Source organism: Phodopus roborovskii, unplaced genomic scaffold (assembly GCF_943737965.1).
Source record: "Phodopus roborovskii unplaced genomic scaffold, PHOROB, whole genome shotgun sequence".
In the NCBI taxonomy this organism is placed as follows: domain Eukaryota; kingdom Metazoa; phylum Chordata; class Mammalia; order Rodentia; family Cricetidae; genus Phodopus; species Phodopus roborovskii.
The window spans coordinates 22,508,353-22,526,228 of record NW_026126470.1 but is presented as its reverse complement, the minus strand read 5'-3'; the positions used below and the strand labels follow the sequence as shown (position 1 = coordinate 22,526,228).

The following is a 17,876-nucleotide window of genomic DNA, read 5'->3' as shown; positions in this document are numbered from 1 at the left end:
TTGGCTAAAGAAAAGGGGAAAAAGAATGGACCCTACACTGTCTTAAGAATGCTTAAAGCTTTTATTTCACACCATGCAGAGTGATCGTTTTCAGAGGTGTTTACAACTATGTTACAAAGACAAATGTGTGCTAAGGGACCTGTCTGAGGAAACAGTTCTGTTCTGTTGATTAAGGAGAAAGGGTGGTAACTTCCGGAGTCTTGAGCTTTAGAGAGGTTTCCTTCCCGTATTTTGTTGAGTTTTCCAACAATTATGCACAGGGCCACCCTCGGTTTCACTGTTTCTCTGTGTCTTACTCCTGCGTCTTAAGAGATAATTTTATGCCGCACCACACTACCCCATGCATTTCACTAAGCACGCACACAAACGCATCCCTTTTAGCAAGTTCCTCCCTCACTGTCCTGTGGGGAAAACCGGAGGAAATTCTATTAGAAAATGTATCCAATGACTTCCTGTACCCCAGTGACTTCACTTTAGTTTCCTTCTTGCTGAACATATGGGATGTGAAGAAGCGGTCTATCCAATTTTCCAAAATACGTTCAGTAATACTGTGGGGCCAGCATTGTTCTCGAGCTGCAATCAAGGAGCACAACAAGGATCCCTTGGCTTTTGGGATCTGACAGTCTAGCAGGGAGAGTCAGCCTGACAAACGGCGAGTACCCCAGAGGGTGAGAGCTGTGGAGGTGGGGGAGTGGAGGAGCAGAGGAGACGGGATGGACGGTTGCTGGGACAAGGACACAATGTACAAAACGAAGTTGACCTCTTTCAGAAGGTGACGCCTGATCAAAGATTTAGAAGACGGGGAACTTCTTTGGAAGATTCTGTGAGAAAGTGTCCTGCACAGGGAAATGAAGATGAAGATCCCCAAGCTTGTGGTTCTCCACCATCCTAATGCTGTGGTCCTTCAACCATGGTGACCCCAACCATGAATTTACTTTCATGGCTACTTCACAACTGTTATTTTGCTTCTGTTATGAATCATAATGTAAACAGCTGTGTTTTTTGATGGTCTTAGGTGACCCCCACGAAAGTGATGTTCCATCCCACCAGGAGGCTGGGTTGAGAACCACTGCCCTTGATCTTGAGCTATCTATCATCCTCTAGAACTGTCAGAGAACAAAGCCATTGCTTTAGAGTCTGTAGTATTTAATTAAGACAGTAACAGGTATTAATACAGATAGTGAAAGTACTAGACTTATGGGGTTAATATTTCAGGATAAAGAATCTAGATGTTGATACATTCTTTTCTCTAGCCCAAAATCAAAATTCACAGCTGGTATAATTTTCCATATCTGGCTTCCGGGTTATGGCAACATGGTAGTTGACAGCACAGACCACCGAGTTAGGCCTTTGTCTGAGATAATGGAAGCACCCTACTCCTATCAGTCAATATAAATGTTTGATGCACATTATCACTTGCATATAACAAGTGCTCCTTGAATGGTCTGTTACTTTCATCCATAGAGAAAGTCTCTGTAGCTGTGACTGTAAGCTTACATGTTAGGAATCCATACATGATATCATCACAAGTCCACATTTACGTTGCCCAAATCTGAATGCAAATGTCACCTCTGTCTTGGATAGTAAAACAAATAGTATCGATGTAAGACATATTTCCTCACAAAAAAACACATTAATACTCAAAAGATGCCAACCTTTTCTATTAAGGTGGATTATGTTGTCAGAACATCTGTTTAATCTTGACTGAAAAAAAAAAAAAAGATCACTGTTCAAGAAAATAGTTGCTATAAAATTCCGATGAATAGCTTTCAGGTTTGGACCCTGCGCAGAGCTGCTCATATGATATACAAGCCTGGCAGAGCTGCCCTGATTTCGGGCTTAATCTGCTTTTGGCAGCACCAGGGGAAGTGAGGCTGACCAGCAGCTCTGAGAACCAGGGATTAATTCACAACTTTTTGACATTAGAGAAATACGAGAAGAATAAAAACAAAAAACCTGAATGAAGTGTATTTCATGTATACAAAATGTCACAGACTTTAAGTTATTGCAAAAACAAATAAGACCAAAAACAAAACCAAGAATCAACCATAACAACGAAACAAAAATTAGAAGAAACTACAAATTGATTTTTGCTTAATAGAGAGGCAAATTGGAATAGGCAAGACACAGATAAATTAGAACGAAAGTGCACTCTGGGTAAAAGAAAGTGAAAGAAGAAAACAGTAAACATTGAGTCTGGAGTCAGATTGTGTGTGTGTGTGCATTGCATTAAAGCCAGCACCTTGTACATGGGTAAGCACTGGCTTTACCATGAAGTAATTTCTCACTGAGCATAATAACTTCATCCCTGAGATTAACATTTGACTGCAGTGAATTATAGAAGGATTTTCTATATTAAAAATAAAGCATATCTTTGAAAAAAAAAAAAAGTAAAGCCGAGTGGACACGAGATTGCACTTTGCAGTAGAGGAAATGTTCTGGGTCTACGGAGGGGTTGGTTGTGGTTTTAGAACACTTTGGAAATATTGAATACCACTGAGCCGTTTACATTTTAAGATGTCAGATTTTAAGGTTCTGTTCATTTTACTTCAATGTTTTAAAAGTAATGTAAGAATAAAGCATGTGATCTTGCCATTTTAGGAGAGATATTTAAACCGAGGCATATTCACCCACTGCATCTGGCTGGACCTCAGAAAGTGCCTCTGGGAAGTGAGGAGAATGCTGGGCTCCATTTTGACTCTTGAGGTCATCCTCTTCTGCTATGAATACTTTCTGTCTTTCCTTCTGGCATAGTGCCAGCTCTGTTTACCCTCCTGTGAGTACTCCCGAGTCCAAGTCACTTTCAGGCATTTATTTTCTCTTGGCCACCATCTTTCATTTGAAACTGACACACAGTAAAGTGTGTCTTACTAGCTTAATCATGTAGTATATTACAATGTAAAGGCTTTAACTGGATTAGCTGAGTGCTTTTTGTTACGCCTTTAGACTGCCTAGGTGACCAAGCAGAGCTTCTGCTCCACCCTTATCTTGCTAATCTTTGAAGATAGGATGCCTGGAGGACAAAAGTTCTCCTTGAGGTGGACAGACCAAAACCTGACTGGCTATTAGATGATTACAAGAGTAGTCACTACAGAAGGTCCAAGTACATGGTAAGTGTCATCCACTACCAGAATCATGGCTGATGAGCGATGCCATCACAAGAACCAAACAGACCATAAAAGGAGAAAAATAAGTTGTGAGCAGACAGTGCATTAAATGGCTCAGCAGTTAAAAGGCTGGAGACCTGCATTGGATCCCTGGAATTGACATAAAGTAGAGGGAGAAAACTAACTCCACAAAGTTACCTTCCCACCTTGGATGCTGTACCCCAAAACACACATACACACATAGACACACACACGCACACACACACACACACACACACACACAGAGAGAGAGAGAGAGAGAGAGAGAGAGAGAGAGAGAGAGAGAGAGAGAGAGAGAGAGAGAGAGAGTTAGTGGGGAGTAGGCAGAAGATCTTAACAAACAGAAAGACAGTATGTAAACCAATCAATCCAAGCCTGTAAGATGCCGTACCTTGGTACTCTATTACTGTAACTTCTTGATAGTGGTCTTTTGATGCAGAAAATCCATTTGCCTTATGATCTGAAAGAGTAAAACCGATGAATAATTAATAATGAAGCTTGTTTTCAAACGATTGAGTGGGATACAGCACTCAACCAAGCCAACTTAAACTGAGTAACAATTGTTACATAATTCATAACACATAAAACATAAAATATCAAAGTAGGAAAACTATATCACACATATCACTTTCATTTTCTTTATGGTGTTTTGGGCTTTCAGTATTTCCCAAGCAGAATCTATAACAGGAAGTACACTCACCTCAGCACCTCTGAAAGCAAACATGCCCTTAATTTATCTTATTATGCAATGCAATGTCTATCCACCCACCCACCCACCCACCCATCCATCCATCCATCTAGCCATCCACTCACATGTCTATCCATCCACCCGCCCACACACCATCCACCTATCCATCCATCCAGAGCTAGATTCTCAGAGAAGACTCAATTATTTTCATTTTATATAATCTTTTATTCTCTCATTGACTCAATTACTATTTTTTCCAAAACAAACAAACAAAAAACAAACAACTACTTATCACTAGTTCTGATATCTCTTTTGAGATGAAACTTACAAACCTCCCTTTCTACTAGACATCTGTATCTCCTTTCTCTACTTACACTATAAAGTTTTGGGCAAAAGCAACACACCGGTTTGGTTGTAAGCTTTCTTTTATTTCTACAAATTTCATTACAGTGAAAGGCATCACAATGAACAAGCTCACTCATGCCAGAATATCATACTTTCCCCAGAATACACCTATCTTCACACCCATACAGGCCAGGAATTCTGCCACCCATGATAGTGCTTTGAGTATTTGTCCTTTGAACAAATGAATGTAAGAACAATTACATTCATTAATGTTCTTTGTCTCAAGAAGGTATTTAAATAACTAAAATCAAGCAAGAGAAAAATAGGACTGGCCAGGACAGACATAGAAAAATCAATAGCTTAGGGAAGCATTTGAAGGAAACCACCATTACTAAAATACACCTGCTTCTAGGACTTGTGGTAGAGGAGGAAGTGAGTTGGCCAACATGGATCTTGGTATGCAAAGCACCAACAATAATAATGCTCACCATGTATTAAGTACTTAGATGTCTGGTAACATCCCCAGGTTTCCCGAGTATGTTCTCATTTAACTCTTATAAGAATTATCTGTGGTTATGGCTTGAGTATGAAATGTTTCCCCAGCATAGGTCCTCAGACCATAGTTTTATTTTGGGAGGTTCTGGAACCTTTACAAGGTATGGCCTAGCTGCAGGAAATAAGACAGTGGGGTGGGATATTGGAGCTAACTTAATCTTGACCCTTTCCTGTCTCCTGTTTTCAGCTTCCTGTCCATCATGGGGTGAAGTAGATCATTCACCCTATCATCATGCTGCCATGATGTTATTCCCAAGCTCATTAGGCTAAGCAAGCATGAAACTATGAGTCAAAATAAGATGTTCTTGCCTTAAGGTCTTTCTCAGGTATCTTGGTTAGAGCTATGCAAATGTATCTAGTACAATACCTAAATCCCAAGTGGTTACTTATACTGCACTATACTATTCAGTATTATATTGTACTGTACTATACTATACTATACCAGGCATAGTGCCCCATTTCCCTCAAATTGGACTATTAACAAGGACTGCCAATTAATACAGATGTCATGTGGAAAGATCCTTTGTTCTACCAAAGGCAGGACTGGGGAGAAGAGAAGTTGGTATTGATGAAGAGCAAAGGACTGGTTATAAGCACAACTGGGAGGTAGAAGTGAAGGGGCCATGCCCAGTGACACCATGGGAATCTCAGAAGGTTCTCCACAAGGGTTTCTCAATACTGATACTATAACCATTGGGAGTCAGGTAGTTTCTTGTAGAAGACTGTCCTACACGATCATGAAGTTACACTCTCTCTGGCTTCTACCCAGTAGATGCAGGTAACACCCTGCCTGCGTCCTGACATCTAAAACTGTAGAGATGGACAAATAAATATGCCTTGAAACTGAGGTGTGGAAATCACTCATGGTTGAACAACCCTGCTCCAGTCAGGCTAGGTTAAGAAACAAGTATAGAAATACACCAGTGATAGACTTAAGGAGAGTGGATGATTATGAACTCAAGGAATTTAAAGTTCTTGTGAAATAAAATTTTTATAATGATGAAAGAAAATGTATTATATTTCTGGGAAGGAGAATAATCTTTCATGTGAGATGGCATCGTCTCTTTGGCTTATTTACGTGTGGGTGTTTCCTTCTCATGCCTCAGGAGAAATTTTTTATTTTCCATTTTATGTCTCTTTGATGCATGGTAGCACATATTATTGCAAATTCAAACTCCCCAATGTCTGCAAGACTTAAGTATCTAGTTCCTCAATTTGGGTTTTGATTCCAAATTGCATCTGTCTCCCCATGGACACTGGAAACCTGGTGTAGGTGAAGACTGTAGACCTCCACTGATCCTTATCACTGAGGATCACAAATGCAAGTGTGCCGAAGGCATCAGACCACTGGACACAGTGAAACAGACCAAAGGGTCACTTCCAAATAACCTTTTGGCTCCTGTATTTCAAGAAGCATGGAGAAGGTTCATGGAATATCTTCAAATCTCCCTTCTGTTTCTCCCATACACTCACCTCCTCCTTCTCCAGGGTTGCTTTTCCTACCCTCTTCTCTATTCTCTAGAGTCGTAAGACAGAGCCTGTACCTTTGGAAAGTAGAAGACGGGACAAGACTGGAGTGAAAGCAGATTCTCACAGGTGAGCCTAAGAAAAGGCAGGGCCTGCTTGTGTCATCCTACATCTATTGATAGCATCTCTGGATACTTCTGTAATGACTATGATTCCAAACTCGAAAGGCTTTGAAACTTTCAAAGGACACTTTGAAATATCTGAACTAGTGTCCCACAGCAGCTCTTGATTAGGACCAGCAAGTCTTGAGGTTTCTGAAGTACTTTAGTGGACCTTTCAGACAAAACAACAAAGACTAATATTCTCTGGAAACCAGAGCAGGGGAAATCTGAGCAAAAGAGGAAGAGATAATCTTTGCCCTTTCACATTGTCTGAGCTTTGAACTCTCCACACACCACACAGCTACTGAGAGTGTTTGTTTTCTTCAGCTGACTGGAAGGTTTCCATTTATCCAGCAGCACTTCAGTACAATCTCATACGGGAAGGTTTGGGAACTAGGTTTCATGACTCAAAATAGGAACATGAAGTTTTACCCTTTTTGACAATTCCAATTTTCTATTTGCCAAAACTTCTTTTTGAAAAATATTTTTTAACATTTCAAAGATCACTGAAAGTTCTATGGTAAATAACTATCCACAAGGTGTACTCACTCTTACAGAAACTTTACATGCATGGATTTGAGAGTTTAAAACTTTTATTTATTCTTTAATTCTTTCATTTTTAATTATGTTTTATTTATTCTTAGGAATCGCATACATATAAAAATTAAATCTGATCATCCATCTTCATTCACTCTCCTCTAACTCCCCCTGTGTCCCAAAAACACATCCTCCCCGATCCCAACTCCATGTCCTGTGTATATATGTATATGTATACTGGTGACCTGAGTTTGATCCCCGAAAACCCATGGTAGAAGGAAAGAACACACACACACACACACACACACACACACACACACACACACACACTACAAAGTTTCATTTTGGTCTATAATAGATGTGGGTTGTGTTTTATAGACAGTATTCATCCCACCAACCTGGACTTCCTTTATGCTATAATTTTAATAGGAGGCAATAATTAATAAAATAGGCAACTGATAAGAATGGTGATGGTGGAAACCTATCCAGTTCTTTATCCTAAGAGATATGAAATGAGCTCTTTTATTGTCTCATCATGAGGTACAGTGCTGAGGCCAGCATCTTCCAGATTTTAAATTGTCCCTTTGGTTCTACCACAAATCCAGTCATGCATATCTTAAACAGTCATTTCACCTGAATTATGACACACTGCCTTTCATATTCCACATATAGCCAAAAAAAAAAAAAAACCCCAAAAAACAAAAAACTGTGCTACTGTCTTTTAATATTTGATTTTGATTTGAGTGAATTTTAAAAATTGGACCTTCTCGTTGCACACACTATCCTGATGCCCTGTGACTGTTTCAGGACACGGATCCGAAGGTCCCAGAGATTCAAATGTGTGCAGATATTCATAAAGCCATTTTTAAAATCTGTTTGGTGACTGACCCAAGCAACTGTATGTTTTGAGTGAACTCACAGATAGGGATTTAGCACCAGTTTTGGAATAAGAGGGAGTTAGAGAACCATCTTTACCATAAGAAAAGGGAAATTATAATTCTTGGATTTACAAGAAATGAGGGTAGCTAAATGTGAGTAATCTTCGCCTGCCAATCACAAACATGACAGTCAGACAACGCTGCCAGACCATTGTTTCCATGTTCTGCCCTTTACAATAAATGGTTCTTATTCTTTTGGCTTCCTGAACACTAATCAAAGGAAACCTGAAGCAACAATAAGCAGGGAGGTTTCCCTTGGCTTTCAGATCAGGAGAGTGGCTTTCAGATCCCTTCTGGTAGCGTTTACATCAGGAGGGTATAATTGGTAGCATGTGTATGAAATGTAAAGGCTCAGATTTTATGAGTCATCATCTCACCAGAGACTGGGAAATCAGAAACCCTCTGTTTTAAGGATTGAGGTTTGACAGAGCACATGAATGTGTAAACAAAGTCATTGGTCCTGTTACAGAGTTCCTGCTTCATGGAAGAGTCTGCCAGACAGTCTGCAGGACACAGAGAAAAGTGACTGACAAACTGCCAATACAAGAAGACAGTTTAAAGTGTCCTGCTTTGTGGAAGAGTCTGCCAGACACACTATGGCCTATGGGCTAAAGATGGAAGATTACAAAAGAACTTTAGGTGACCAGGCAGTGAGATGTCTCAGTAATTTCTAGAGTTTATATATTATCCTTCTGTGGTCTTTGATGGAGTTGAAGACAGATAGTTATGTTTATAGTTTTCCTTAGTTAGGATTAAAGATAAGTTACATATAGGACTTTAGACTTACAAATATAGAATAGATGATGGAATATTTTCTTAAATCTTAGTAAATGTTAATGGACTAAATATTGTTAACTGTGTTTCTTGATAACTGTTGTGTATATATTTTGCTATGTTAAGGTTAAAAACCTTCTTTAGACATAAAAGAGGAGATGATGGGAGATGTCATTCTGTATATGTTTCTCATACTGGTTAATAAATAAAGCACTGTTGGCCAATAGGAAAAGAAGATAGGAGGGACTAGGAGAGAATGAGGAAAGAGGAAGTAGCAAGGAGGAGTCAAGATGGGGAGTCTGGAGAAAGCAGAATGCCGGCCGGCTCCCCGGTAGGAGAAGGCCACGTGAAAATACATAGATCAGCAGAAATGGATTAATACTTAAGACAGAGCTAGCCGATAAGAAACTAGTACTGAGCCAATAGCATCATATCAAATACAGAGTCTCTGTGTGTTAATTGGGGCTGGTGCGGTGGTGGGACAAGACCAGCGGCGGGAGGAAAAACCTTACTCCATAAAAACAAGAACCCCATAATTGTATTCTCTGTGAAAGAAGTATAAGGAAGTGTCCTTAAGCTGGAGATGTAGGTTAGGGAGAGAGTGCCTGCTTAGCATATGCAAGGCCCTTGGTTCAATTATTAGGACTTTGAAAACAAAAAGGAAAAAAATGCTATTCTTGAAAATTTTGCAAAAAAAAAAAAAAAAAAAAAATGTGCTTATTGACAGGTCCATCCTACCCCATGTCCAGGGCCTTGGGTGATACCCAGGTCAAGGTTGGCCACAATGGGCCTTGCTTAATGAGTCTATTTAACTTATATTTAAAAAAAACATTAGCAAAGCTAATGAAAGACATATGATTATCCAAAGATCACAAATCTGACAGTGTGGTATTAACAGAGAATTCTTTTGATATATCTTCATGCTAACTCTTATAAAACACAATTTGTATTCTTGACTGCCCTAAACAAATTGAAAATATTGGAACACTGAGCTGTTACTAGCGACCCTGAAATTGCTAACACAGACACAGAGGTAGAGCTCAAAGGCCACAGAAAGTTTAAAACAATACTAAGCATGGGTGTGGACAGAGAGAGTTGAGTAGAGGCAGAAAAGCTAGTGCTGTCTGGAATCTGATGCTTAAGTGATTGTCTAGGATTTTTTTTTTTGTATGAGTGTTTTGCCTGTGTTTAAGAACCTGTACTGCGTGTTATCCTGGTACCAATGCTGTCTAAGTACCTGTACTGCGTATTAGCCTGGAAGAGGATGTCGGATTTCTTAGAACTCGACTTCGAGATGATTGTGAGCCACCATCTGAGTGCTGGGAGCTGAGCCCTTACTGCTCAGCCATCTCTCAAGCTCCTGCTTAAGTGATTTTATAAATATAAAAAAGTGTGGGCCAACAATTTCTCTGTAGCCTGAACAAAGCAACCACTGAGCAACTTTTGAATCTGCTTTTAAGACATTTAATACTGATTTCCAGGTTTTCAGAGACAGTATTGGTGACTCGGAACCAATACTTCTTGGGCTCAGGCTCAAGAACTCGGCTTTGGGAATTCGGCCAGAGCTGATCAAACTGCAGAGGTGATGTACAATAGTCGACTCAAAGATGATATTTGGTAATTTTACTGTTTTCTTGGGTTTTTTAATTTAATTTTTTCCATATATTTTGATACATTCTTTCCTCTCCCCCCACTAAGCCTATTGTTAAGTTCATTTCTACTGAGAAAATAACTACCAAATTTTGACATGGTGTTTGGACTTTTTGGACCTTAAAAGCCATATCATTGTATAGTAATTAGATAATTATAATTGCAGAGTAAAGGGCAATGAATAATTTTATTATGACTGTCAAAGCCAAATGGACCATTTCTGCTCTTGAGGTCTGCCTGTGATATACTCCAGAGCACGGGTCATTACTGAGGAGACACTCAGGTTTGTCCCCCTTCTGTGTCATTACCGAGAATGGTGTGAGAATGGTGTATTTCTGATATCTGATATTGAAATAATTCTATTGCTTGTGTCACCTTCATATTAGGAGAAGCCAAGCAGAACAGATACAGGCAGAATGTCAGCCCTCAGCAAGTCAAGTGCATGCTTTCTCTTCCTCATAGTTCAATGCGGCTTCTCTCTTGAAAAGGAAAATATGTCTTTTTAGTAGCAAGGGCCAGAATGTAAAAGTCCCAGAGTAGAAGAACATCTGGCTCTTTGCTGTGTCTCTCTGTCTCTCTCTTCTCTCTGTCTCTCTGTCTCTCTCTGTCTCCTTGTCTTTCTGTCTCCATCTCTCTCTCTCCTCCCCCTCCTAGCTTCTCTCTTTTTTCTTTTTCATTTCTTTCTTTTCTTTTTTTGGGGTGGGGAGTTCAAGACAGGGCTTCTCTGTTTTGCTTTGGAATGTTTCCTGGATCTCACTCTGTAGGTCAGGCTGGCCTCAAACTCACAAAGATCCACCTGCCTGCCTCTGCCCCCCAAGTGCTGGGATTAAAGGTGTGCACCACCACTGTGGGGCTCTCCTCTCTTTTCTTTCCTCCTACTCTCTAGATCTAGTATGCTTGAATGACTGTGAGAGAGATGACTACATTATCTACTTTCGAATCCCTACCTCCCTGGGCTACTTTCTAGCCATATGAGTAGTGTCCATAATATATTCTACAGTGTCACATTCCTCTTGGTAATCCTGTGCAATTTGTCATATTAGTTAATGAAATCATAGTCAGTTATTCTAAAAACACATAATGATTTATATGTTTATTTTAAAACATAAGAGAATTTCTGTCCAATTTTATAATAATCTTATAAAAGATACAGCCTGTACTTTACTTTTGAAATAAAAACCCTTATCATACTTTATATTTTGAATCATGTTTTCAGTGAAGTATGTTAATTTAACTAATATAGAAGTTGAAAAATGGTTGCAGTGTAAAAGTTTATTCTTAGTCCCAGTGATTATCTTACATGAGTAACAGAAAAATTCGCGAACTCTGATTCCTCAGTTAGCAGGGAGAGGGGTGGAGAGAAGGTGGAGAGAAATAAGGGTTTCACTGAGGACAAAGAGCTTCAGCAGGAGCTGTTTGCTGTTATGGAAATAATCATCTCTGTCTCTTTTTGTGAGCTTCTGCCAGTGGTTTTGGAGTACATCCATAAAAATTAAAGCTGTTTTGTAGCTAACTTTAAAACAACCACTGACCTCAACCATCAGGCCTACATAACGATGTTTTGTTTATTTTCCTACTTAACTTAATTCTGAAAAAGTGAAGAAAAACTTGGTCTGCTAAAGAAGCCAACAGAGTCTGTTCCTAACATCTGTTGCTGGAATGCTGGTTTTTTTTAAATTATTATTTCTTTTGCAAGCAGTCTTTTAAGTTAATGGAATTAAGAGAAGTGCAGTACCTAAAGGTGACCCTTAAAACCAAAGCATTGACGACACTTAGCTATCAAGAGCAACTACCTGTATATTAATATATTCAAAGTGATCCTCCATACTGGATAAACAGCCAACAGAAATAAAACAAACATGTCTAAAAGACATCTATACTCCAGTGTTCACTGTAGTACCTATCATTCACAATGAACGAGAAGTGAGAACCTAATTGTCTTGGGAATTGGAGGCAAGGGATTAGATGTTAGGTCATCCTCAGTTACACAGCCACTTCAAGGTGGTCCTGGGCTACACAGAACCCTGGTTCATGTATGTGTACTTGTGTGTGTGTGCGCGCGCGCGTGCGTGCGTGCGTGCGTGTGGGTGTGCATGTGTGTGTGTGGGTTGCTTTATCCCCAAATTCTGAGACCAGCCTGAGTGAAATAGTGAGGAGACATTTTGAATATGAATGATCCTACCACACCCTGCACATAATGGAAGCACAAATTAGATTTGGTGTGATTTTTACCTCCTGATCCATCTTACCAGACCACAGTGGAATCTTTAAACAATGCTCTTTTATTTAGTTTTTGAGGTAGCATCTTTCTGTCCTCTGGGCTGACCCCCAACTCTGAAGCCTGCTGCTCCAGCCCCTTGAATCATGGCTAGAGGTGTGTTACTGGCTTGTTAGAACCATCTTTGGTCTTTGGAAAGTCAGAACCAACTAAGAAGTAACAAGATCAAGCATGACCCATGTCTCTGTGTCAGATTCACTGTTGGTTCCCTTCCAGGTAAAATGAAGCTAACGATGTCTTCCTTCACTAGTTCTCCATCTAGTTTTACAGAGTCAATTAAAGTCCATAATTTCTTAGCCTAGCTCCTGAAACACAATAGAGTCTTTACAAATACTTCTTGCTTCTTCCTCATTGCTTGATGCTTTTTTTTTTTTTTCCTGAGACAGGGTTTCTCTGTGTTGCTTTGGGCTTTGGAGCCTGTCCTGGCACTTGCTCTGTAAACCAGGCTGGTTTCCAACTCACATAGATCCACCTGCCTCTGGCTCCCAAGTGCTGGGATTAAAGGTATGCACCACCACCGCCCAGCACTTGATGCTTTTTAGACAATGTGGTCATGCAAATTTAGTGTTCCAAAGGGACTCTATCACATACTAGGAGGGACTACCAAAACAACGAATTGTTAGGCTTATGTTTTTCCTTCTCTTTTAAGAATTAGGACAACTTCATTTCAGTGGCTACTCAGAGTGTTGGTGGGGGCGATGTTTAAATTCTGCCTCTTTTTCATTCTTGTCATCCTTGGACTGTTCCAGCATCTGGGAAGCAGAATTTGTGACAAAGATAGTTTCCACACCACCATTGTTGAGCCAGTTCATTACACTTAACACACTCTCTGCACTTGCACACAGGACAAACACTTTCCCGGTCTTCCTGCCCTCTGATCCATGTGTCTTTTCATGATTATGTGGTCCAGATTCCTGGCACTAAGCACCAATAAATGCCAACAACCCGTAAATATTTATCTCTGGTCTAGACGTCTTTGCTGAACTCTGGGCTTAGATACAAATGTCTATTCAGCCTTGCCACTTGAAGATTTGAGAGGCCCTCCAAAACCTGTGTCTAAATATTATCTTTCTAAGCCAACTCTACCTTTCCCACCCCAAGCAGTGACAACCCAACTGCTGCAGTTGCTCTGACCCAAATTTGGGCAGTGTTCCTTAATTATTCCACTTGCTGAAAACAGATGCAATCTATACGTAAGTTCCAATACTCCACTTTCATGATGCATCTAAACTGAATGCTCCCCATAGCTCCCACTCCTACCTCTAAGGTCGGGGCACAGATGTGCCTGCTGAGATCATTGCAGTAGCCTTGGCCTTGCATTCTGCTTCTCTCATCCCAAGACACTGGCTGGAGTGGCCCTCTCTGATGCTAAGCCACATCATGGAAAGCTTTGCTGGTGAAAGTCTGTATAATGCCCCATGTTAACTCTATGCATCCAGTGACTGCCCAGCATGTTTCACAGGCATTATTTCAGAACACCTTTCTCACTCAGTTTGTTTCCCACATCAGCTAAGAACAAACCTTGGGGAAGGAAGAGTTCTCATAAAACACAGTATATAATAAACTTCCTGTCTTCTTTTCTCACAGTTATATGCACTGGTGAAATGCATGTTTATTTTAATTCATTGGTTCTTAAGGGAGGGAAGTATTGGTACATGCACATGTGTGCACACGAGTGTAGAGGCCAGAGGTTAACTTCAGATGTTGTTCCTCAAGAGCTGTTGACCTTGATTTTAGAAAAAGGGCCTCTCCTGGAACCTGGAGCTCACCAATTCAGCTAGAATAACCAACCAGTGAGTCCCAAAGATCTTCCTATCTCTATTTTACCAGGGCTGGGATTACAATGTGTATCACCAACCTGGACTTTTTATGTGGCCAATGGGAATTAAACTCAAGTCCTCAAGCTTGTATGGAAGCACTTTAGTAACTGAGCATCTCCTAAGCCCAGAATCCCTGAAAAAATGCTGACTGCCTCCTTCCAAACAAACCATGTTAACAATAACAATAACAACATATATATATATATATACATATATATAATATATATATCACATACATATAGATTCAGAAAACTAAATGTGAAGTTTCTTAATGTAAAGTAGAAATAGAATGAAAACAAAACAGCACATATTTTAATGTGCACATAAATGGTCACTCATGAGTATACTGAAAGACACTTAGAAAGTTATACCTAGTTAATTAAAGTTAATTAAGAGGATGAACCTCCTTCCAAAGAAAATAGAAAAAAAATGAAGGGCCTTGTTGCTGCAGATATTAGAATAGAAATTTGTATATTTATCTAGATGAGGCTGTACAAATATTTCTTATAGATTAAATAATGTGAATTATAGGCTTAGATAACTACACTTTTCCTCTTATATGAGCATGCAGTAGGATTTTGGAAAATCATGAAGAATTAAGGGCATGTGAGAATTCTTCACTTTGACAGATATATCCACTAAATGCTAAGAACAACCCTGCCTGATAAGTACACAACATCTATTTATCACGGTGATGACCAAATAGCTCTCCTAGAAAGCACAATGCCTTCATTTATTAAAATGAATTATTTTGTTTTTTTTTATGATGTTGACTATTTTAATGACTTCTTTACTTTCATTTTATGGGTATGAGTGTTTGGCCTACATGTCCATAAGTGCACTGCAGTTAAGCCAGGTCCTCGGGAACTGGAGTTACAGTTGGTTGTAAGCCAACTGTGAGTGCTAGGAACTGAACTGCCATTCTCTGCAAGGGCAGCCAGTGCACTTAACTGTGGAGTTATTTCTCCAGCCCCTCAATTAATTCTAATTTGAGAACCTCATACATGAGTGCTGAGTCCATACCACTTCTGTCTTCCTCCCCTGTCCAACTGCTCCTATTCCTCTCCCAAATCCATGATCTTCTCGCCAGCTGTTACCCTTAGGTATACATACATCTATTATCTATATGCACATATATGTATACAAATACACACACACATACAACCTACTGAGTCTGTTTAATGTTGCCTGTATGTACCTGTGTCCATGGGTGACCCCTTGCGATTGGACAATCTATATGGGAGCCTGTCCTTGTAGGAGAACAATCCTCCCTCTTCCACAGCTACTGACCACCTGTAGCTCTTCGTCTAGGAATGAGACTGTGTGGAATTTCCCATGTTGGCATCTCTCTTGTTGATCATTTCTGATATAATTTTTGAATACACTTTCACCTAGAAAATCCTGAAAGTTTTGTTTTGTGAACATTTTTTCACTTATGTGGTAGCATAACATTACTTAAAAGTTAATCTTAAAAATTAAAACCTATCTTCTTCACTATGCTCTGTGGAGCCTACTTGCTTCCACAACGACAAGAGATGTGCTACAGAGGACACATGATTTATTTAGGGTCACCCTTTATACAGTTTGAGGCCTTTGATGCTGCTATTTTATCTGACCTCCATAGACTTTTAATTACTCACTGATCTAAATCCAAGCCCAATAAAATTTTTCTACTAACCATATGTTATAAGGGATCACGCTTTTAGCTAGGAAAGTACTAAATAATTTTCATCTATTTAACTACTGTATAATTACTGTATCTTTCAACATCTAATTTTTAAAGCATGTACTATCACATTTTAAAATTACCTTAAAGCTCTTTAATACAAATCTTTAAGGGAATCTTTGAAAATGCAGCCACATTATAAAATCATAGCCTGAGTTTCTCTACTTTAAAAGATGGTAATAGAGACTCATATGAATTAAATTACATTTGTCTGGACCCAAGTTATAAATCCTAGATACAACACTTTAAAATAGTTCCAGATACTTTCTGATTTGTCCTGTTGCCATAGAAACTGAAGTTGGGAGGAGGTAAAAGACATTGTGAAATAGGACTGAGGGAATTGGAGAAAAGAGTTATCCTTTGTTTCAAAACACAGCTTGTGTCCTTCCATCAGGTAGCACATTGCTACTGTAAAGCTTTGCACATGTATAGACTTAAGAAAATATTGGAGGGCGCTTGGTAAGGGCAGTTGATGTACCTGAGTTTGATCCAAAGAACCCACACAGTTCAAGGAGAAAAATGATGCATGGAAGTCATGTGTATGTATGTGAACACACACACACACACGAAAATCTAGAAACCCATGTCATAAAAAACATTTCTTTGTTTAAGAAAATATTAACATTTTCTTTAATACATATTTTTATCTTGAGAACAGAACATAATGGGGTCCTTTTCTACTTCCTTTTAAAAGTAATCTGTGCTCCTGTTAGATGGTATAACTGAATAATAAATCTCCCAAAACATTGGATGTCCTTATATCTAGATATTCCATTTAATTTTTGTATTTTGCGTAATAAAATATTTATTGTAGGTCTATGGCTTATGCTTGATTTTAATATTGCTCTGAGTTGTGAACGTGGAAGGCATTTACATATGTTAAGAAATAGCTACAGTCCAGATACACTAGTTCCCAACAGTATTTTAAGGACCATTAAGATATTTAAGCCGTTTACCACACTCCTAAGCAGAGTGCTCTATTACCGGGACAGAAAAACCAGAGTCATGCTTACACAACCCCGGCAGGGCACCCATGCTGACTGAATCTATGTGCCGGGAGACAGCGACTGCTCTCTTTGGCCCACAGCTTTCGCACTGAGAAAGGGACACCAAAGGAACACTTTGACTTCCTCTGAAACCTCCTCAGCTTGCTCTCTTTCCTTAGCTTTCCAGAACATTCTTCATATCTGGGTCAAAGGAGAGCATGGGGTTTCTCATTTGTGAAGCAGCGATACAAATAGTTCCATGACAACAGCATGTTGTCATGAAGATGGAGGCCGAAGATCCCCCGAAGGGTGTTCCGAACAGAGGGACAGATGTTAATTTCGTTTCCTCTTTACATCTAGTTCTCGTGTTGCTCACTACTTCATTCAGCCAGACTTTTTCCTTCACTCTTCCTGGCCTGCAGACACATGACTTCACAGAATTCCCTGCAGGTGACCGGGACACCTGGTTCTGATAGCATCTTATTTCTCTGCATTTTTCCCTTAAGTTCAACAGTCCTGGTAAGAGAGGTGCTCAGTGACGAACTAGTCACACCCACATGTGGGGGTGGTCTTGCTAAGACCCCGCCTCCACTCTCCCTTTGCTATTAGTGAGATCATAGGGTGGCTCTTGAGGTATGTGGGATAGGATTTCAGCCCGATAAGGTAAAACCGTGAGTCCTAAGAATTGCACAAGAGTACTGACATGTCCTTTACTCAAGACGTTTCTTGTGCGATTCCTGGAAAATCACAGGTTTACATCTGGGAAGGGAGAAGGGGTCATATACACTTAGGCCTTAAGCGTTCA

At 39.7% G+C, this 17,876-nt stretch overlaps 1 protein-coding gene across 1 annotated transcript in view; it reads right to left on the bottom strand.

Annotated features, from left to right (window-relative positions):
• Jam2 (junctional adhesion molecule 2) overlaps positions 1 to 17,876 on the bottom strand; it is a 45,438-nt gene that overhangs the window by 17,633 nt on the left and 9,929 nt on the right. The window contains exon 2 of the mRNA XM_051191789.1: positions 3,538 to 3,606. Within this exon, the coding sequence (XP_051047746.1) occupies positions 3,538 to 3,606 (69 nt within the window). The remainder of the gene's footprint in view (positions 1 to 3,537; positions 3,607 to 17,876) is intronic.